The sequence below is a fragment of the Lynx canadensis genome, chromosome C1 (assembly GCF_007474595.2).
Source record: "Lynx canadensis isolate LIC74 chromosome C1, mLynCan4.pri.v2, whole genome shotgun sequence".
NCBI lineage: Eukaryota > Metazoa > Chordata > Mammalia > Carnivora > Felidae > Lynx > Lynx canadensis.
Genome location: NC_044310.1, coordinates 192950647 through 192971575, shown reverse-complemented (window position 1 = coordinate 192971575; position 20929 = coordinate 192950647). Strand labels below are relative to the sequence as shown.

At 39.5% G+C, this 20929-nt stretch overlaps 1 protein-coding gene across 8 annotated transcripts in view; it reads left to right on the top strand.

Moving 5' to 3' along the window:
- Window positions 1-20929, top strand: part of PLEKHM3 (pleckstrin homology domain containing M3) — a 200404-nt gene that overhangs the window by 137313 nt on the left and 42162 nt on the right. The window contains exon 8 of one of the 8 annotated variants that reach the window (XM_030324426.1): window positions 2799-2895. The exons of 6 other annotated variants lie outside the window; for them this stretch is intronic. In XM_030324426.1, coding sequence (XP_030180286.1) covers window positions 2799-2895 — 97 coding nt within the window. Of the gene's footprint in view, window positions 1-960; window positions 1681-2798; window positions 2896-20929 lie in introns of those variants that run through there. One more of the 8 variants, XM_030324429.1, reaches the window with a different exon arrangement.

Here is a 20929-nt window from a genome sequence, read left to right as displayed (position 1 = left end):
CTAATGGGGCCAGCCGGGCTAGTTAGGAAAACCAATTTCTTGTCTGAATCGTGACTTTATTACCCGTGAAGTGGTTAACAGTGGAGGAGAAGCTACAGTATTCTGAAAAGTAGTCAGTGAAGTGTAACCAATCGAAAGGGATTATGAGATATACCTAAAAATGGTTAAAATGGTAAATGTAATGTATATTTACCACACTAAAAAGAATATGTAGCTTCTTTAAAAAAACAAAAAGATTAGGAGCACCTTAGGAAGGCTCTCCTTGACTTATGTATGGACTCTATTTCATGACCTTCTAAGTATTTGTGAAGTGCTAGGTACCATGTTTTGTGATGTGGTGGATTTAAAATGTGTAAGACAAGATGCTCATTCTAGATGGGCAGTATGCTGATGGGGTCCTCCGAGTGGGAAGGAGGTGCATTTAGGAGGAAACGAGTAGTCCCTCTACCCAGGATCTGGAGGTGCCTACCCAATTTCCAGACTGGGAACAGAGACGGTGCAGTTTTAGGATTCTTGCCAAGACTATGCTATGCATTCCCCACATAAAACGTTACCGGAGTTCGTTCTTAGGCCTGCTTGTAAGAGTCTTTAAAAATACTGGCTCAGTCGGTAGAGCATGCTACTCTTGATCTGAGGGTCATGAGTTCAAGCACCATATTGGGCATGGAGCCTACTTTAAAAAAATAAAAATAAAAATGACCTATACGTGGAAAATTCAACCTTGAATGCAAGTCTTTATCCATCCTGCACTCCACTACTAAGAACAATACCTGGGCAAGAGGAAATGCCCAATAAATACGGAGTGAATGAATGAATGAGTTACAGGAAGAGGAAGACAAGTATGAGACTGAGCTCAAAAGGGACTGTATGTTAATTCGAGCCACGATATTGCGTAAGTGAGCATTTGTGACCTGAAGATCTCACTAACATTAATCTTTTTGTGTTTTCTTTTTTCTTTAGGACTATTTAGTCCTGAGTTCAGACAACTGATTTTCGGTAACCGCTATAGTTCAGCTATAGCATGCCCTCTGAAAGGCAGTGGAGCATAATGGTTGAGGGCATGGAGCCTGGAGCCAGACAGCTTGGGTTTACATCTTAGCTGTACCCCTTACCTGCTGTGTGATCTTGAGCGGATTACTTAAACATAGTATGCCTCAGTTTCCTTATTTGTAAAATGGGGATTATTAAAGTACCTACCTCACAAGATGATGAGATTGTGTTATAAATACGTGAAGTTCAGTTGATTTACAACACCGTAATAAGGCTTTTATCATGCACCCCGTGACTACAGGTGCTTTCTCTTTTTTATTCTAACAGTTCAAGCTGTCCATGAATAGCAAGAACACTTTAATATTAGAAACTCTGAAATGTTACAAAGGGGATTCCCTACCTGGACAATCTGACATATATTTCACATCCTCTTTCTACCACTATTGCCAATCTTTTCTAGTTTAGATGACCCCAGTTTCTCCATCTCTGACATAGATAATAATTTACCTTATATGGCTGATAAGGGAACCGATAAAGATATAGATAGATATAGATACACACACACACACACACACACACACACACTGAACTTTTATTGAAGTGTGTAAGCAAATTAAGCATAATAGAAAATGCTTTTTCAAATGGCTTAGCAGAAATCACTAATACTGGCATTTTTAAAAATACATTTAAAATAGTAGTTGACTGGGGCGCCTAGGTGGCTTAGTCGGTTGAGTGTCCAACTCTTGATTTTGGCTCAGATCATGATCCCAGGGCCATGGGATCAAACCCCGCATTGAGCTCCATGGTAAGCATGGAGCCTGCTTAAGATTCTCTCTCTCCCCTTCCCTCTCTCCCTCTATTCCTCTCCCCTGTTTACACACATTCTCTCTCAAAAAATTAAATTAAAAAAATGTTTAAAAATACAATACATAGCCATCATGATATAGAGCTAAAACTCAAAAATGAGAGTTTGGTGGGGTGATATTGCCAGTAACATTGCATTTAAGAATGATAGCCTTTTCTATTATCAGGTCTTCTAGCATATTCTAGTCATAAATTGTACGTAAGTATGCACAGATATGTATTATACACAGTCATGCGTTTAAGGAAATGGTCTCTTTTCCGTAATTCGAAAATTCCTGGTAACTCCATTTTATTTCATTAATGCACATTCTCACATGCTGTTAACTACCTGCTTCCTAGGATGCCGTACAATTTATACTGCTGACATGACCTTGTGACAGAATCATGAGTACTACAGCTAATTTGGAATTCTTCAAATATGAATGAAAAACACAGAGGAAAAATTAATAACCTGTGAATGGGGAAGGGCTGGGGCGGCAGAAGCAAGGGAGGAAGGCAGCTTGGCCCAGGAATGGCATTGGAAGCGGGGAGAAGAGAGGGAGCTGGCTGCCTCAAGACATGTTATTTTTACTGTGGCTTCTTGCTCCTCTCCACCCCCACCTCTTCCAGTCTGAGCTTTGAGTACAGTTGAATTTTCACCACAGAACTTGGCTAGGTCTCCTCAGGGACTTTCTCTTTCCCATCTTTCCATAAATTATAGGTTTGCACATGAGAACAGAACAGATGATTCCCATTATCTTTTGGGTTGGGTTAGGATTTTTTTTTTTTTTTTAAACCTGCCCACTCTTAAATGTGTATCCTAGTTCAGGGAGGTGGAGCTTTTGTTAACATAGTGGCACATCCACCAACAAATTGATCCACTCCTCTTTAATAAGATGGTTTTAACCTGGTTTCCTTGACCAGTATGATTACGATCATTTTCCTGGGCCTTTAAATACTCACAGGAAGTCATTGCTCCTGAAGAACCGGGCCTTGCCGGAGCTGTTCACCAGTATCCCCAGCACTTGGAACACCACCTGGCAGAATGCAGACTCTGCATGTGTATGTATGGATATTTTGGTCCTTATTTTAGTGGTGAAGTGACATTTCCAGGACACTAGTATATTTTCATAAACGACCCATTCAGATCATTGTAAAGTAATCGGATAGATCCAAAAGTGTTCATTTTCCCCAGAGCATAGGGACCATTTATAGATAAGGTGTAGAACTCACTAAAAGCTAGAGCCACTGCTAGTAGTTACTAACGTTTAATGAGCTCCAAAGCTGAGGACTTTCTTTGACTAGATACACAGACCAGATGCAAACTCAAAGGAAGGGGAAAAGGAATTTACTGTATTGCATCTGAGTTTATTGTGCTCTTTGTGGTCTCCTAAAGTATTCAAGCTAAGCTCTCTAAAAGAAACAGGTCCTAGGGAAAGGTGCAAAGAGAAATGAAAAGATGCGGCCTAATTGCACTTCCAGCATCTGGAATATTCTATTGCTTACAAACATAATAAAAGTACAGTGAAGGAATTTTTTTTTAAATGTTCTTGACAGTGAGGGAAGAAGTGGGAAAGGACAGATAACATTTTTAAAAAATGGTTAATATTTGATGCAGAATTCAAAACTGAGCGACCTTCCTGAAAAAGCAAAACAAATAAGGATGAGGACTTGGCCTGATCAGAAGAGAAGTCTAGCAATAAAGAGGTCTGTAGAGAACAGGGAGGCAAGTTACAAATGGGGGGATCATGACAGCAAAAAAGAAAAGCAGAAGTGTTCGACTTGGGACAACTGGAAGAAGAAAGAGCCAAAGCTGAGTGGAGAGGAAGAATAGGCAATAACGATGTTACCAAGAAGCATGCTATAGAGACAGAAGAAACAGTTCCTCCCCTGGAAAATGGACAGGGACTAAAGAAGATGGATATTTTTGAAATCCAGATCCTTCTGAATGAGGCCACCATCAAGGTAAACCCAGAGTAGGGTCTAGAGTTTGCTATAAATTTCCAAGTGACCTTATCTTGTAGTTTAACAAACTAAACATGTATTTGCCCGGTATCTCTTGCCCTACCTAACCTTGAGCAAGATCTACTAAATTAATACCCTCTCTTTCTACTTGACTGCCCTGGCAGTGCTGTTGTTCTCTCTGTACTAAATATAGTTCCAGGGACAAAAGGGATGAAACACATGAAAGGCAACAGCTTAGCTTATGTTAATATATGTCTTTCTTGTTCAGGACCAACTAATCCATCTCAGGAGCCCCCCAGAACGACTCCTTTTTGATGTTAGCTTATTTATTTGATGATAGCAGTGATGAGTAAGTCTGTCCTTACTATATTTCACAATATGAATTAAATCATAACCTGTAGCCACTGTGAGGGTTAAATCCTGTTAATTCTATTGTTTACTCTAAATAGAGGGGACATTGATTTCATAATTAAAAGCCTAATATATTTGGATGGCCTTGTTTACCTAAGTAGCGATTTACAGTTAAGATTCCAAAAGCCCTTCTGTATGGTGTGACCTTTTTGTGTCAAAGGCATTGTGTGGTATGCCTCAAAGGCAAAAATATATCCTTCAACCTTGCTCTTAGCCAAGAAAATTGGGCATGGAAGGAAACAAACCAAACAAACAATAAATTGCCATAGATGCATGTGCACTAAGTTATTCATTTTTACTCAAATTAGTAAAAGAATGGTCGTTCTTATTTCCTAGCTGTTCTTTCCAGAAATACGTTACTATATTACTATGTGCCTGATACAGCTTAATATAAGCCTTCAGTATCCTAATTTGGCATTCCTCAAAGTGTGGTTTAAGAAGAACAACATTTTTGAGCTCTTAATGTGCTATTTACATTTCTAAGAGATTTGCATGTATCTATCATTCCATCCTCACAACCAGCCTGTGCAGTGGGTTTTATTATTACGCCCATTTCTTGGATGAAAACCTTAGGCAGAGCAGGTAAAAATAATTTGCCCAAAGTCACCAGCTAGGACATGGAAAAGTATCAAAATTCAAACTCAGGAAGACCAACTTAGCCAGTGCTTTTCATTACTATACAAGGACATCTCTGATTTCATGGAATTTCTACCAAAATGCAACTGGTTGGTATAAGAGATGGACAGGGCATTAAATGACATTTAATCACATAATGAGAAAATTATTCCCTTCTGCTCTCTTTCTGTCCTTGAGGTTAAATTAAGCAACAACTTATTTTGGTGCGACTTGAACCCCTAACATCTGCTAATCTTTTTTTTTTTTTTTTTTTTTTTTTTTGAACAGAGTTGGTGGCAGGCTCAGGGTGTTCCAGCAGTTGTGTTACCTTGATTTTATGGCAAGGGATGCTGGTTTTCCATTTGTGGTATTCATGCAAGGCTTTCATTTTTAAACAAACTTACTTAAGTAAATGACTCCATTTAAATAAAGCATTAAGTAAACAACACAGGTGGAATGCAGCTATGACAACGTTTGTGAAGGTGTTTCACACGATTGAAGTTTGGGAAACATTGTCCTGATTCTTCTGTTCTGAAGTGCACTTTGATGCAATGTTTTTGGCAAACACTGAGTGAGATTCCTTGTGTTCTTATCAAAAAGATCCCTCCCTCCTTCCCTTCTTGGGGTGGGGGGGGGCTCATCTGCCACGGAGTTTTCACCAGAGCATAGAGAAGAGAGAAAAATATATTGTACTGAACTTTTTTTTCCCCACAATAACCTATTTTATTTTGCCTTCCTGAGAGTTTTTACTTTATTTTTTTTTGTAGTGAACTTTTAATCACACCTCATAATTTTTTCTTCCTGAAAACATACTATTTCTGCTTTTTTGGTGTTAAAATCCCATTACCTGCTTGTGAAAGGATAATGATAGTCAAGAGATTTTTGTTTGGTTTTTAATATCCTTACTCGGCAGAAGTAAAAATTAGAAACTTAAAAAAAATTGTACCGATCCTGAAAACATGAAATTTGGGTGCCATTGCTCAGTCACTGTTCATGGTAGGATTCCTGTTCGTTGCCTAGCAGGCTTGAGTACTTCAGGAAGGGTAATGTGGAATCATGCCAATCTCTTTCTAAAGTGCATTCAAGCCTTTTCTTCAGGGAAATTATTAAAGCACTCTGCTTGTGAAATTCTCTTTATTCTCTAGGTTTCTGGTTTTCCTATCAGGACTGCAATGCTAATTATTAATAAAATCCTTTTTGAAAGTTGCAGTGCCCCTGAAATAGTTACTGTGAGCAGCCAATCCATTGGAATGCTGATATTTGTTAAAATGTTTATTTCATTTTTCACTTCCAAAATGGAAAGTTCAGAGCACAATTGAGAAATACTTGGTCATTGGTTTTTTGTTTGTTTTTCTTTAATGTTGCTGCTGTTGTTTCCGGGACTTAAGAGAATAGAGAAGCTAAAAATCTTGGACATATTTAAGAAAAAAAGTCACTTATTTTTCTTGACTTCATGCTTTGATCAAAACATTATTTTACATGAGATTTCAGAGTTGATCTAGAAGGAGGCCATTGGGAGTTGCAGAAAGATTTGTAAAAGGGAGAGGAGGCCCCAAATGCCCAATGTCAAGGAGGCTGGAGTTGGAGGGGTTAATTTTAAGTCCAAAGCACAGACAAGTAGCAAAGTTCAAAGACTCCTGCAAAATTTAAGATGATTTCTCAGGATAAGTCAGAGTCAGCCAGGGAAGATCTGGCCTGTTGAAGGCTGGCATTGGCCAGCAACCCCGAAGCAACAGGATCGACGCCACAGTCAATGCTCTAAGGAAGACAATAGAAACTAGTCAAAGGTCTCAGACTGAGACATTCCCAGCCCCTAGATCACTCTGTAAACTCAATGGATATGACTGGCTTTCACATTTTTTATTTCACTAACTCTAAGACGTCTGAGTAGCCCTGTCCCTTATGTGGCTTTCCTTGTACCTTAAAGGATCTTTGTAGAGACGTAGGTTCTCATCCTTATCTACCCAATGGCCTTACTTTCAGCAGCAGATGGCAATGGCTTGTTCCTGGCCTGACACTAAGCCCCATGTCCATATGGAGTCTTTCATGATCCAGTACAAAGGGACCTGGAACAGGTCTATCAGACTAATGTCATCTTTTTTCTCTTGGGAGTAGCCATGACCCAGAGAACCTTCAGAAAGCAGGACCAGACAAATATGCGGATGTTCCAGCAGGCTAATAATTTAGCATCTTCCTCATTGGTACTCTTAACTTACTTTCAGTGGGTACTCAGATGGTATTTAGTGTATTTAGTAGATAAGGAAAGGGAGCGACAAACTGATTATCAATAAAAATACATTATACTTCTTTCTGTTGAGAATGAAGAATTACAGGCACCTGGGTGGCTCAGTCGGTTAAGCATCCAACCCTTGGTTTTGGCTCAGGTCATGATCTCACAGTTTATGGGTTCAAGCCCGGCATCAGGCTCTGCTTGGGATTCTCTCTCTCTCTCAAAATAAATAAACATTTTTAAAAAATGAAAAATGTATTACATACTCTAACAGTAGCACTACCTTTTTAACTTACTTGGAATGAGATTCCTAATAAGTATTTCCATAACTCTGAACTGGATGGTGTTAGTCACAGCCTCTCCAAGAGTACAAGCAACATACAAGGATATAATTATAAGGTCTCGATCAAAATATACTTAAGGTGTTTTTTTTTTTTTCTGGCTTTCATCTCAGCAAAATGTTTCCAAGTTTTTCAGATACCAGATTTGGTCACCATCAGTTTTTCTTTTTCTTGCCTAATTGTCTTAGCTAGAACCTCCAGTAAAATATTGAATAGATGTGTTAAAAACAGACATCCTGGTCTAATTCCTGATCTTAAGAGTAAAACATTTGGTCTTTCATCATTAAATATGCTTTTAACTTGAGTTTTTCATGGATAGCCTATATCTGTTGAAGAAGTTCCCTTCTTGTCAAATGCTTTTTATCACAGGGAGGGGTTGGATTTTGTCAAATGCTTTTTTTTGTTTGCATCTGTTGAGATCATCTTGTGTTTTTTGTCCTTTATTCTATTAATGTGACTTAATACAATGTTTGATTTTCAGATGTTAAACCAACCTTGCATTCCTGGGATGAATCTCAATTGGTTATAGTGTTTAATTCTTTTTATATGTTGCTAGATCCAGCTAGCTAGTATTTTATTGAGGATATTTGTATCTTTTTCCAACTCTTTAGTTCTTAGTTTTGGTCTGCAATTTTTACAGAATCAGGCAACTTTAACATTCATGCAATGAAGCTCGTCTCTTGCACCCACATTAACTGATTGCTCAGATGACTGGTGCATCATTCCAGGATGCTTTTCCTGGCTTACAGTTTCTCTGTACACCTTACGTGTGCTTACCACCAAAATGTTCAGTTCTCAATGTATAAAGAAGTTTTTAAAATTTTTCACTGCTATCTACTTATCCTCTAGAGGAACTAGTTCACATTTGACAGTAATTTAAAGAGTAGCTGTGGAAATGTGAGCTCACTGGCACCTTATTTCCAATTTATTTGGTGATAATGTTGTACAGTTTACCAATTCATGTCCTAGGACTGGCCGGGTCACACTGTAATCTAGCTCTGATGGTGGGGGCTGAGAAGAACCTCCAAATTGGACTTTGATGTTTGGGTTCATCATCCCTGATAGTCACAGAAGAGAGCTCTCTGGGATTCTTTCCATTTTCTATTGTACCAGCCACAGTTTTGGGCAGCATAATCCCATAACAATATTCAGATCTTCCCCTTTTGTGACTTCCTTTGGGAGAAGGGAGACAGAATGCCTAGCTGAACACATTAGGTACCAAAGCTTTGCCAACTGGTGGCGAAGTCCCACGTGTGGAGCCTCCCAAACTTTGAGTGCAGGGTTCATTAGGATAGCTTGTTGAGCAGGTACTGAGACCTGGATCTGCTTTTTAGTCTGAACGAACTACATCAGTGGAAAATGATGTTTGTTACTTGATTGGAGCTTTAGGATTAGGCAACTCTCCTTGTGATAACTCAGGCCTTTTATAACTATTTTCAGAGACAGAGAGAGAAAGAAAACAAGAGGGAACAACTCTGACCATGGTCTAAAGCCAGGCTTCTGTCACTAAGCAATCAAGAAAAAAGCTCAAGTGGCCCTTGCATAAGTGGGAATTTGCGGTTTCTAAAGCTGCCCATTCCCCAAACGACTAAAAGATGTTATTGGCATTTGGCACTGTTTCCTATGTTTTGCTCTCCTTAAATTTCTCTTTAAAAGGCTTTGAGTTTAAAGGCAGAACCACTGAAAAAATGCAATTGAATCCTAGAGCTGTGAAAGGCCAAGTCCAGAGTTAACCCCAGGAGGCCCTGTTTTGTTCTTGTTAAGGCTTATTCCCAGGGGATGCCAGGAAGTCTAAGGGTAGGCAGAAGAGAAGGAAGAGACTAGTCCAGATCAGCTCTAGGATGGCACCACCACGCGCCAAGGGCTTCCCGCCCTCACCAGGCCAACTGACTCCACGATGTACACTGGAAAGACTAGGGGAAAGGGACAGGAAATTTAGGAAAGAGAACCCAGAGCCAAGGGCAAGAGAAAGAAGACTCGCTGGTGGCACAGCCTCCCATACCACAGGCTGTCATGGGACAGAACACAAGACTTCCAAGGGCTTCTTGGCCCCAACTCACTTTTTTAAAAGTTGTGTTTTCCCCTAGATTATTAAAGTCTACTCATGGCACAGAATTTGGGAAGCACAAACAGTTAGTAGGGAGAAAATGAGAAAATAACCGTCAGGCAGGATGGCAGAGAGTTTCAGATCCCAGCCCTTGGTAGGTCAGACTTTGAGTCCCAGCTCCACTGCTCGGCATCCTCATGTACAGCGAGGGGAGTAAGATCTAACGGTGATGTGAGGATTCAGTGAGATCACATACCTGGCCACGGTTAGCTGCTGCTGCTGCTGCTTCTGTCATTACCATTAGCCCACCACCACAGTTAACAATTGGATACACATCTGGCTAGGTCTTTCCTATGCATGTATAGGTATAAAACATGGCTTATTCTTTACAGTAGATCGATTTTTATCTTGCTTTAACTTAAATAACCTTCAGAAGCACTAGCTCTTTTGCTTTCGTGTGGAAGATTCTATTGCTATAGTTGAATGCCTTTTCCTTATAAATAATACTAGGATATATATACATCCTTGTATAAAATCTTCAGCTTCTGATTATTTAAGGTAAATTCAGAAGAGGAATTATTACAGTCAGGGTTTGAACTTCTTAAAAGCTCTAGATACATTTTCCTAAATCTATACCTGCCAACACATCAAGTTCTCTCTTCAGATCTCTGGAGCGTCAGCCAGGGATTTTAAACACATATACGCACATGTGCATACACACACATTTTTGGTAATTTTAGAGGCAAAAAAAAAAAAAAAAAAAAGATTCCTCATCACTGTTTGATTTTGCCTATTTTTTTTTTTATTATTTGGGAAGCTAAATGTGTTTTTGCATGCTAATTACTACGTTTAAAAAATTTGATCACGTCTTTTGCCCATTTGAGGACAGACTATTTTTTCCCCCCACTGAGTTTACATGAGTTCCTTATATGTTACGGGTCATGTTTTTCCTAGTTTTGTTGTTAGCCCTTGGATTTTATATGTGATCTTTTTGATAAACAGAAGTTTTCAACTTTTATGAGTTCAGATCTGTCCACTTTTCCCTGTTGTGATTTTTTTTTTTCCCCTGTGGCTTTCGAAGCCTTTCTCCATAGTTGAATCTGATAAATGATAAGTTGCATTTTGTCTTTTCAAATAGTTCATTTCATACATTCAGTAAGAAATTTCTGGGATTTTTTCTTTATTGTATAAGTGAGGATAGAGGGGAAATTTCCCCCCAAATGGTTAAGTAGTCATTTCAGCCCCTTTTTTTAGATACTCCGTCCTTTCCATGCTGACTTTTGATTCCATATTCATATAATCTAATTACGTGTGTGTCCTGGGATCTGTTTCTAAGCGATCACTTCTATTTCCTCAGTAGCGATTCCAACGGCCAGTACCAATCATGTGAATTTTATGATATTTTCAGGTCTGGTAGCACAACTATATCTTCATATCCTTGTTTTACAAAATTGTCTCACTTACGCCTGCCGTTTTATCCCTCCAGATCAACTTTGAAATCACCTTGTCAACCCAATTTCCTTTTTAAATTATTTTAATAATTGTACTGACTCCAAGTTGAATTTTTGCACTTTTTGTACTTTTTCTTAACAGTGAGAATTTTTAGCTCGGGACTTGAAAAGAAACACATGTAGCTTAAACTTATGTAAGATTAATAAGCTAAAAGAATTAACTTATTTTACAATCCTAAATACAACTATGATTGAATGATCACAGCCAAATGCTGCCAAAACTTGTCAGGAGGCAGTTGCAGAGCCAGCCACTTCCTGTCAAGTTAGGAGCCTTTTACAGACTGCGCATTAAGATTCATTTTTGAGGTACAGAAGGAGCTGAACATGCACCAAATGTTCAAATGCTTCAGTGTTTTTTATTCTACATAATCAACAAGAATGTTAGCTATTCCAATGATAAAATGCTTTTCAAGAGCAGTTCAAAAATTGCCCACTCTGGCCTTTCTGGCTGCCCACAGCATTCATCCTCTATTGTCTCATGTTTGGAGAGCCGACTAGCTCATCCCTCAGGAATTGTGCACGTCCCAGGAGCGCGTGAATCACACGTCCCCTGGAGGCTCTGCTAAAGTGCATGTGGTGTTTAACTGGCAGCAACCCCTCTGCCCTCTAGGTTCACGCCATGAAACCATAACCTCATCTGGTCAAAGGCTTGCCATTTTGTTGGGACAAAGTTGGCATTTAAGTGTTTGGTTCCGGGGCCTGCAGTAGGAATATCCCAGAAATATCCTGTTTCAGCTTTTTGAATACAAAGGTTGAACGCACTTGGAAAGGCCCGAAATGGAAATGGAGCAGGACCCATTCCTCCTTAACAAGTGATCTGTTTATACCCATGGAAGGGCAGCAGAGCAAGATAGGGTCAGGTGGTGGCTAGAGGCAAAAATGCCTTAGAAACTAGGTGGCATTTGGGCCAGGTATGAGAGCGTGTGCCTGGAGAGGCGTGGTAATGGAGTAGGAATGACTAGGCATGGAAACCATACGGGCCTGAGTTGAAACTCCAGCTTTGGTGCCTGTTGGTCCTCTGACCAGGCGACCAGTCCCTGAAGCTCTCTATGCCCAAACTTACTGACCTGTGAAAGGAGTGAAGATGCTACTCATCCTGGGCAGTTGCAATAAGAATTGGAAGTCAGTATAGAAAACATCCAGAACTTCTCCATAATGATAGCAATAGATAGTAGTTATCAAGCAAAACTTTTTGAGGGAATGATGAGGTAGGCAGGCATCATGAGAGCAGGAGACAGAGGCACAGTAGATAAAAACTAGAAGCAAGTTTGCAAAGAGTGGATGTACCTAGCTTGTGGGAAGACCTTGCAGGCCATACTAAGGAGTTGAGACCTTATCTTATAGGGGCTGAGGAGGCCTCAAGGGGTTTTCATTTAAGAAATACCAGCTCTAGGAACGTACTGAAGTGGTTAGCACCAGGCCCTGGGAGTCCAGCTCCGTACTCCACACGTTTAAGCTGGGCGACCTTGAGCAAAGGACGTAAGCCTTATGAGCCTCAGTTTTATCACCTGCAAATTGGCAATGATAACAGTATTGACCTTTCAGGGTTCTTGTACATAATATTTATTTAGTGCTCACAGTGTGCCTGCAAATGTTCCAATTACTTGACTTGTATTAGCTTAATGGAGAAAATGAGTTAAAAAGCTTAGGGAAGTGACTGGCACAAATTAAACAGTCACTGCTGTGGGGGTGGTACAACAGCTGATGTCATTTTCATCACTTGGTCAGATATTTTAATAAGATCCTGCTGGTGATGCCATAGAGAATGGGTTGGCGTGGTTGGGGCTGGAGGCCGAGAGAGCAAACAGGACAATAGTTTGGCACACGTCTAAAATTTCCTGGAGTTGTACCTAAGATCTGTGCACTATGCCTTATGTATGGGATACCTCAACTTAATATATGAGGTAGCCAATGAACCCTCTTCTCCCAGCTGACAAGAAGCTACTCGCCAACTTCCTGGAGTTTCAATGAGCTGAGTGCTGTTCACTTAAAAAAATAAAATAAAATAAATAAAAATTAAAGGAGAAAGACTGACTGAGGGAACAAAGTAAAATCCTTTTTTGATTACTGTGTGCCTGAAGCACAGAGGCCCCGAGGAAAACCGAAATCTCTACGATTTGTACGAAACTCTGACCTGCTTGGTAGTTTTCCTTCACTAGAGCTACGGGCAGTAGCACACGACTGTAGAAGAGTCCTCTCTTCTGGCCCAGTGACATAGAGATGCCAGAAGGGAGAAAGGCAGGCCATTGGGTGGTGTGGAGAAGGAGGCAGATCACGGTTGATCTGCCCTCAGCCCTCTGGAAAACTGGCCCCTTGCCGGGCTTTCTTTCTTTGCACACTTTTCCATTTAGATTTTGCGGAAACTCTGAACATGTCACATGTGAGCATGCTATTCAAAATGCTTTTCTCTTTGAACCTGATCTTGTCTTTGAATGTCCTCCTGTTGTAAATTCACGGTTTTCATTTTTTGCTTAAGGCCAAGTCTAAGGCAGGTCAGTCAGCGCATTGACTTCTCCTTGGATTCACACCAAACTACGTGACAAAAATGTTCAAGTTGGGGAACAGACTTCCCCTGCACAGTACGCTGGGTGGTATGAAATTATTATAACCTTTGAATATCTGGGGAATGGATAAAACAATCCGATACTACTACTGTTTCTCCTCCTAATGACTACAAAAACACAATTTAAAACTATAGGAATTTGTTCACCAACCAGGTGATCAAGATCAAATAATGTCAGGGGAGGGAGCTGTGAGGGCAGGTCATTTCTGAGAGGGCAGGAAAGAAAAAGTAGAACCGCCAAAGGGCATTTAAAACACTTAAGTGAGATTCATAGAAAATGCAATATGCATCATTATTGCTTACTTACTGACTCCCAGTTAGGTATTTAAAGAGATAAGATTAAATGTCTAGAATTCAGTGATAATTATGTAAACAAAAACCTGACCTTAAATTGCCTGGTATTAGATAGGGCTATTGACACTCCACATATCTTATAAGTCATTCTAATTGAATGGGGCAGTGTTACCTTCCAAAACCTAAAAACACCCATAAGTCAGAGAACATTCTGATTAGACACACAGGTCTCCTTAGATACAAGCATCAAGTCTAATGCAGTCATGACAGGTTCACTGATAGGCAATTTTCAAGACCTTTTGTGAAAATAAACATTATCAGAGACGAGTAAAAACACAGGCCATACAAAACCAGAAAATGAAGGTCATCTACATTTTTGTAAAGTTTACATATATGCATATGCAAATTACATTTCTAAAGCCATGCTTTGTAGAGCTGTCGTTTTTTAACAATTTAAACATTATGAAAGTTAACTTGCATTCATAATTTAAACATGAAAAAACAGAATTATATATATATATACATGTATTTTTTTTTGGAAAGTATGAAAAGGCTAGTTACTTACAAATTGAGGTTTCAGGGACGAGCAGAGCTCAAACTCTTCCAAAATGACTGGAGAGAATAAGGAAAGCAGACTGGCTTAAGGCTTTTATTGCGGTTAGGGGGTGGGCCTGGGTGAGGATTCCGGTAGGAAGCAGGAAATTGGGTGGTTTGAATCTCCTGCAGGTGCTAAGGAAGAACACGTCCCATCAGCTTGCCCAGGTGTGGGGCACAAGAAGAGGCAGGCATGAGGTTTAGAAGCTGTTTACAAACATCAAAATAGAGTTTAACTCTGTATTACAAACATCATCCACACAGTCACCCAGTCACCAATTTGTTCTTCCAGTGTTACCACCCAAATTTCTCTTTTCTCTCCACTCTTACTACCCCCCCCCTTTTACTTCTAAGAAGTTATCACCTTTGAATGTCTGATAGCTTTCTTTCCTTTTTTATTGAGGTCTAATTGATGTACATTATATTCATTTCAGGTGTGCAACATGATTCACTGTGTATATTGCAAAATGGTCACCACAACATAAATCACTACACGTAGTTAACGACTTTTTTTCTTGTGATGAGAATTGTTAAGATCTACGCTCTTAGCAACTTTCAAATGTGCAATACAGTATTAATTACAGTCACCATGCTATACATTACCCCCCATCCCATAACTTAACTATTTTATGGCTGGACATGTGTACCTTTTGACCCTCTTTACCCATTTCACTCTCCAACCCCTACTACCCCTGACAACCACCACCAATCTGTTCTCTGTATCTGTGAGCTTGGGGTTTTGCTATTGTTGTTGTTTTAGATTCCATATATATGAGAATTTAGATTCTCTTAGCATAATACCTTCAGTGTTCATCCCTGTTGTCACACATGACAAGATTTCACTGTTTTTTATGACTGAGTAATATTCCTCTGTGTGTGTGTGTGTGTGTGTGTGTGTGTGTGTATCACAGTCTCTCTATTCGTTTATCCATTGATGAACACTTAGATTGTTTCTATATTTTGGCTCTTGTAAATAATGCTGCAGCATTAATGGGAGTACAGACATCTTTTCTCGTTAGTATTTTCATTTTCTTCAGATAAATACCCAGAAGTAGAATTGCTGGATCATATGGTGATTCTATTTTTAGTTTTTTGAGGAATCTCCATACCGTGTTCCATAGTGGCTGCACCAAATTACATCCCCACCAACAGTTCACGAGGGTTCCCCTTTTTGCCACATTCTTGCCAACACTTGTCATGTTTTGCCTTTTCAATAATAGCCATTCTAAAAGATGTGATCTGATAGCTCACTGTGATTTTGACTTCTGTTTCCCTGATAATTAGTGATGTTGAGCACTTTTCATGTACCTGTTGACCATCTGTATGTCTTCTTTGGAAAAATGTTCAGATTTTCTGCCCGTTTTTTAATCAGATTCCTTTTTGCTGTTGAGTTGTATGAATTCTTTATATATTTTGTATATTAACATCTTACCAAATACAGAATTGGGGTGCCTGAGTGGCTCAGTTGGCTAAGCATCTGACTCTTGATTTCAGCCCAGTTCTTGATCTCAGGGTTGTGAATTCAAGCCCCACATTGGGCTCCACACTGGGTGTGTGAAGCCTACTTAAAAAAGGGAAGGGAAAGGGAGGGGAGGGGAGGGGAGGGAAGGGGAGGGGAGGGGAAGGGAGAGGAGAGGAGAGGAGAGGAGAGGAGAGGAGAGGAGAGGAGAGGAAAGGAAAGGGGAAAAGAGAGGAAAGGAAAGGAAAGGAAAGGGGAAAGGAAAGGAGAAAGGAAAGAGGAGAGGAGAGGAAAGGAAAGGAAAGGGGAAAGGAAAGGAAAGAGGAGAGGAAAGGAAAGGAGATAGGAAAAAGGAAAAGGAAAATATATGGTTTACATTAGGTTGCCATTTCATTTTGTCAATGATTTCCTTTTCTGTGAAGCTTTTTAGTCTGATGTAGTCCTATTTGTTTATTTTTGCTTTTGTAGCCATTGCTTTTGTTATCAAATCCAAACAAAAATCCTTGCCAAGAATGATGTCAGATGGCTTACCACCTAAGTTTTCTTCTAGGAATTTTATGGCTTCAGGTCTTACATTCAAACATTTAATCCATTTCGAGTTAATTTTTTGTGTATGTATAAGATAGTGGTCCAATTTCGTTCTTTTGCATGTGCCTGTCCAGTTTTCCCAGCACCATTTATTGAAGAAAATGTCCTTTCCCCATCATATCTTCTTGGCTCCTTTGTCATTAAGTGACTATATACATGTGGTTTATTTCTGGATTCTATTCTGTGCCAATGAGCTATGGGTCTCTTCTTATGCCAATACCATACTGTTTTGATACTGTAGCTTTGTAACATAGTTCGAAATCGGGGCGCATGATGCCCCCAGCTTTGTTCTTCATTCTCAAGATTGCTTTGGCAATTTGGTGTCTTTTGTGGTTCCCTACAAATTTTAGGATTGTTTGTTCTATTTCTATGAAAACTGCCATTGGAATTTTGGTATGGATTCCACTGAATCTGTAGATTTCTTTGGATACTATGGGCATTTTAACAATACTAATTCTTCCAGGGGACCCTGGGTGGCTCAGTTGGTTAACCGTCTGACTCACTATTTATGAGTTCAAGCCCTGCCTCCAGCTCTGTGCTGACAAGACGGAACCTGCTTGGGATATTCCCTCTCTCTCTCAAAAATAAATAAGTAAACTTTAAAAGAAAATACTGGGGCACCTGAGTGGCTCAGTCGGTTAAGCTCAGCTCATGATCTTGCTGTTCCCGAGTTTGAGCCCGGGTTGGTTGGGTTCTGTGCTGACAGCTCAGAGTCTGGAGCTTATTTCAGATTCTCTCTCTCTCTCTCTCTCTCTCTCTCTCTCTGCCCCTCCCCTGCTCACACTCTTGTCTCTCTCTCAAAAATCAACATTAAAAAAATAATTTAAAAAAATACTAATTTCTTCCAATCCATAAGCACAAAAATCTTCCCATTTATGTGTTTCATCTTCAGTTCCTTTCATCAGTGTCTTATAGTTTTCAGTGTGCAGGTCTTTCACCTCCTTGGTTAAATTTATTCCTAGGTATTTTATTCATTTTGATGCAATTGTAAATGGAATTGTTTCCTTAATTTATTTTTCTGATATTTCATTACAGAATGCTATTTTTAAAGTCTGCCCTTCTCTCCCCTGACATACCATTCTGCAGAGATAGCTTTTGTTAACTATAGCCAGTCTGTCTCCTTCTAGATATTTCTACTCATTTACAAATGTTAACCTTTTTTTTGCAAATGGGATCAAGCAATACTACCTTTCTGCATCTTGCCTTTTTCACTTAATAGTGTTCTGTGGACATCTGGACATACGTGCACATTTAGTACACACAAAGGTTTACCTCATTCTTTTATCAGCTATATGCATAGTCTAGTTATCTTAATTTTTAACTAGTGCATTCTCTATTAGAACCAATACTGCAGCAAACACCCTCGTTTATTTCTCTGAGCACTTGTGTGACTATGTAGTGAAAATGAGTTAATGTGGGACAGCTGGGTCAAAGGGTGTGTGTGCTTTGTAGTTTCACAAGTATTGCCACTTGCCTTCTGAAAAGGTGGAACCAGTTTATACTTCCATTCAGGATCTTGAGAGTGCCTGTTTTCCTACACCCACGTTAAATTAATTAAACATTAAATTTTTTAACATTTATTTATTTTTGAGAGAGAGAGAGAGAGAGAGCACGCGCATACATGTGCAAGTGGAGGAGGGGCAGAGAGAGGGAGACAGAGGATCCAAAGCAGGCTCGCACTGTGAGCACAGAGCCCAATGTGAGGTTCGAACTCCCGAATGGTGAGATCATGACTTGAGCCCAAATGAAGAGTCAGCCGCCTAACTGACTGAGCCACCCAGGCACCGCTTAATAACATTTTTAATCCTAGCCAATCTGAGCAATAAAAAGTAGCTTCACACTATTATTTTAATTTGTATATTTTGCCATTGTAATTAAGATTGAGCATCTTTTTTTTGTTGTTTGCCATTTGTAGTTTGTGTTCATTGCCTATTTATTTCATGAGCCTCTATTTAAATTACGTTGTTGGTCTTTTTGTTATTAATTTGAAAGAGCTCTTTCTTTATTAAGGAAATGGGCAGTTTTTGATATAAATGGGAGCTGTTTTTTCCCAGTTTGTTTTTGTCATGTCATTTTGTAAGTGATATTTTGTATTTTACTAATATTTTAATTTTGCATGTTCACATTTATCACTCTCTTATGGCTTCTAAGATTATAAAATATTTGCCCCATGTAAATATTTTGCTAACATTTTTCTCTAATATTTTTTTGTAGTTTTAAAATACTTCTATGGTTTTCTTTTTATAGTTAAATCTTCAATTTATCTGCAATTACATTTTATTATGAAATGAGAGATTCAGTTTTATTTTTTCCACAATGTCTCACCAGTTGCCACAGCATCATTTATTAAATAATTAATCTTTACCCACTTTTACTGTATAGTAAGTTCCCATACACATTTGAACCCATATCGTGCATTTATAGATGCCCAGCATACAGACACCACAAACACAGTAGATAATATTCTTGAAAAACAGGATGTATGAAATCATAATCAGTACTGTGCGGTGAGTGGTGGTTTACTACTTGTTGACGCCTTGAGGCGAGGAATAAAAATTACCAGTTGTCTTAAGACAATGGCATGCAAGCTAATAAAGAGCACCTATTCCAGTTTATGTGCAGGGTTTGTTTTTCCTCACATCAGTAACCCAACAATTTATTAGATCAGAACCTTCTAGCCAGAAACCCATTTTGGTTTTTCATTTAATCTTAGGCACTGCTGGTCTCATAAAAGCTGTTAAGTAATAATAATGTTGAGCACTTATATTGTGCTTTCCATCCCTAAGTGCTATCTAAACTTTTAACTAATTAAATGCATTGACGACAGGAAGGGATTTGCAGACGTCTTCAGGAAAACCGATATCTGGTTGCACACCTGTGAGGGATGATTCCTAAAAAGCATTAACTCCCTCTTTGAATGGCACTCAGCAAGCAGAGGAATAAAAAGCTGGTGACATTATTTCACTTCTTTTGAAAATTTCCTTGGGTATCTTCTAATTAGTCTGGTTAAACTCACCTTTTATCTATCTCCCCAGATATTCCCTTTCTACATTCCTGGGGGTATTCAACAAGCTTCTTTTGATGTCTTCCCTGTTGGTTAATCACAAAATCATAGAATCTTCAAACTGAGAGGGATCCTTATTGATCCTGTAGTTTTGAACGACTTAGTACAATCCCTTTATTCTGTAGATAAGGAAACTGAGGCACGGAGAAGTGAAGTGACTTATAAAAAAGGTTGCACAGCTTACCGGGGACATAACTGGGGATAGAAGCCAAAAGTGTCACTCCTTTATCTGCTGTTGGTCAGCCCTGTCCTTTGTTTCTCTTTGTGAGCATTTGAATTGACCTTTTCTATTTTCTTAACTTTTTTTTTCTTTTTTGTTTCCATCCTTTCCCTACTTCTCCTTCCCTTCTTCACTTTCTGCCTGTTATGTGTCTCCTGTCCTTACATGATCAGCTAATATTGCCTGGATTTCTCCTGTATTTCCGTATCTCTTCAAATGTGGAGTCTTTTGTTGTTTCCTGTTAAGATGTTTTATAGTGGTCTCTACTCAAGCCCTCTCTGAAAAGCCATACTTCTTTAATTCCTCCCACATCACATGCGTAGAGGGAGTTGTTCTGTTTTGCTTTGCTTTTCCCGGCTGTAGTTGCCACTCCTTTTAAGAAGTTACATCTCTAGGGGCGCCTGGGTGGCGCAGTCGGTTAAGCGTCCGACTTCAGCCAGGTCACGATCTCGCGGTCCGTGAGTTCGAGCCCCGCGTCAGGCTCTGGGCTGATGGCTCAGAGCCTGGAGCCTGTTTCCGATTCTGTGTCTCCCTCTCTCTCTGCCCCTCCCCTGTTCATGCTCTGTTTCTCTCTGTCCCAAAAATAAATAAACGTTGAAAAAAAAAAAAAATTTAAAAAAAAAAAAAAAGAAGTTACATCTCTAGTTTTGGTAAATAGGCTAGGGTTTAAGTTGATGGTAAGTCCATTTTTGTCACAGAATTTGGTGGTTACTTTAACTGATGAATTTCCCAGTTCAACTGATAATAATATAATATTTAAAATCATGTTCCATATTCAGAAAACAACACAAGATGTGACCATTTAAGAGAATTTGCACACAAGGATTAAATGTGTTGGACAAAAAAAATCTGTAAGGCACAGCAGGTCCAGTTCAGATGGAAATCATGGCGATAAGCCTGGACCAATGCAGGCTGTGCGTCTTGTTTCCGTGCAGGAACCAAATCAGTTTAGAAATCCATTTCTACATGGCGGGTCAGTAGGCATCCAGAGACCTCAGAATTCTCAGGCTGAGCCAAACCCAGAGGCTGCACTCTGACCTAAGATATCCTTAGAAAGGCTCCTTCCTAGAGTAGTGAAATGTGCGTAAGAGGGGGAGTCTGGGTCTGTCACCAGCTGGCCAAGTGATCTTGGGCAGCACACATCACCTCTAGACCTCAGTTTTCTCATATATTAAGGAAGCTGAGTTTAAAAGA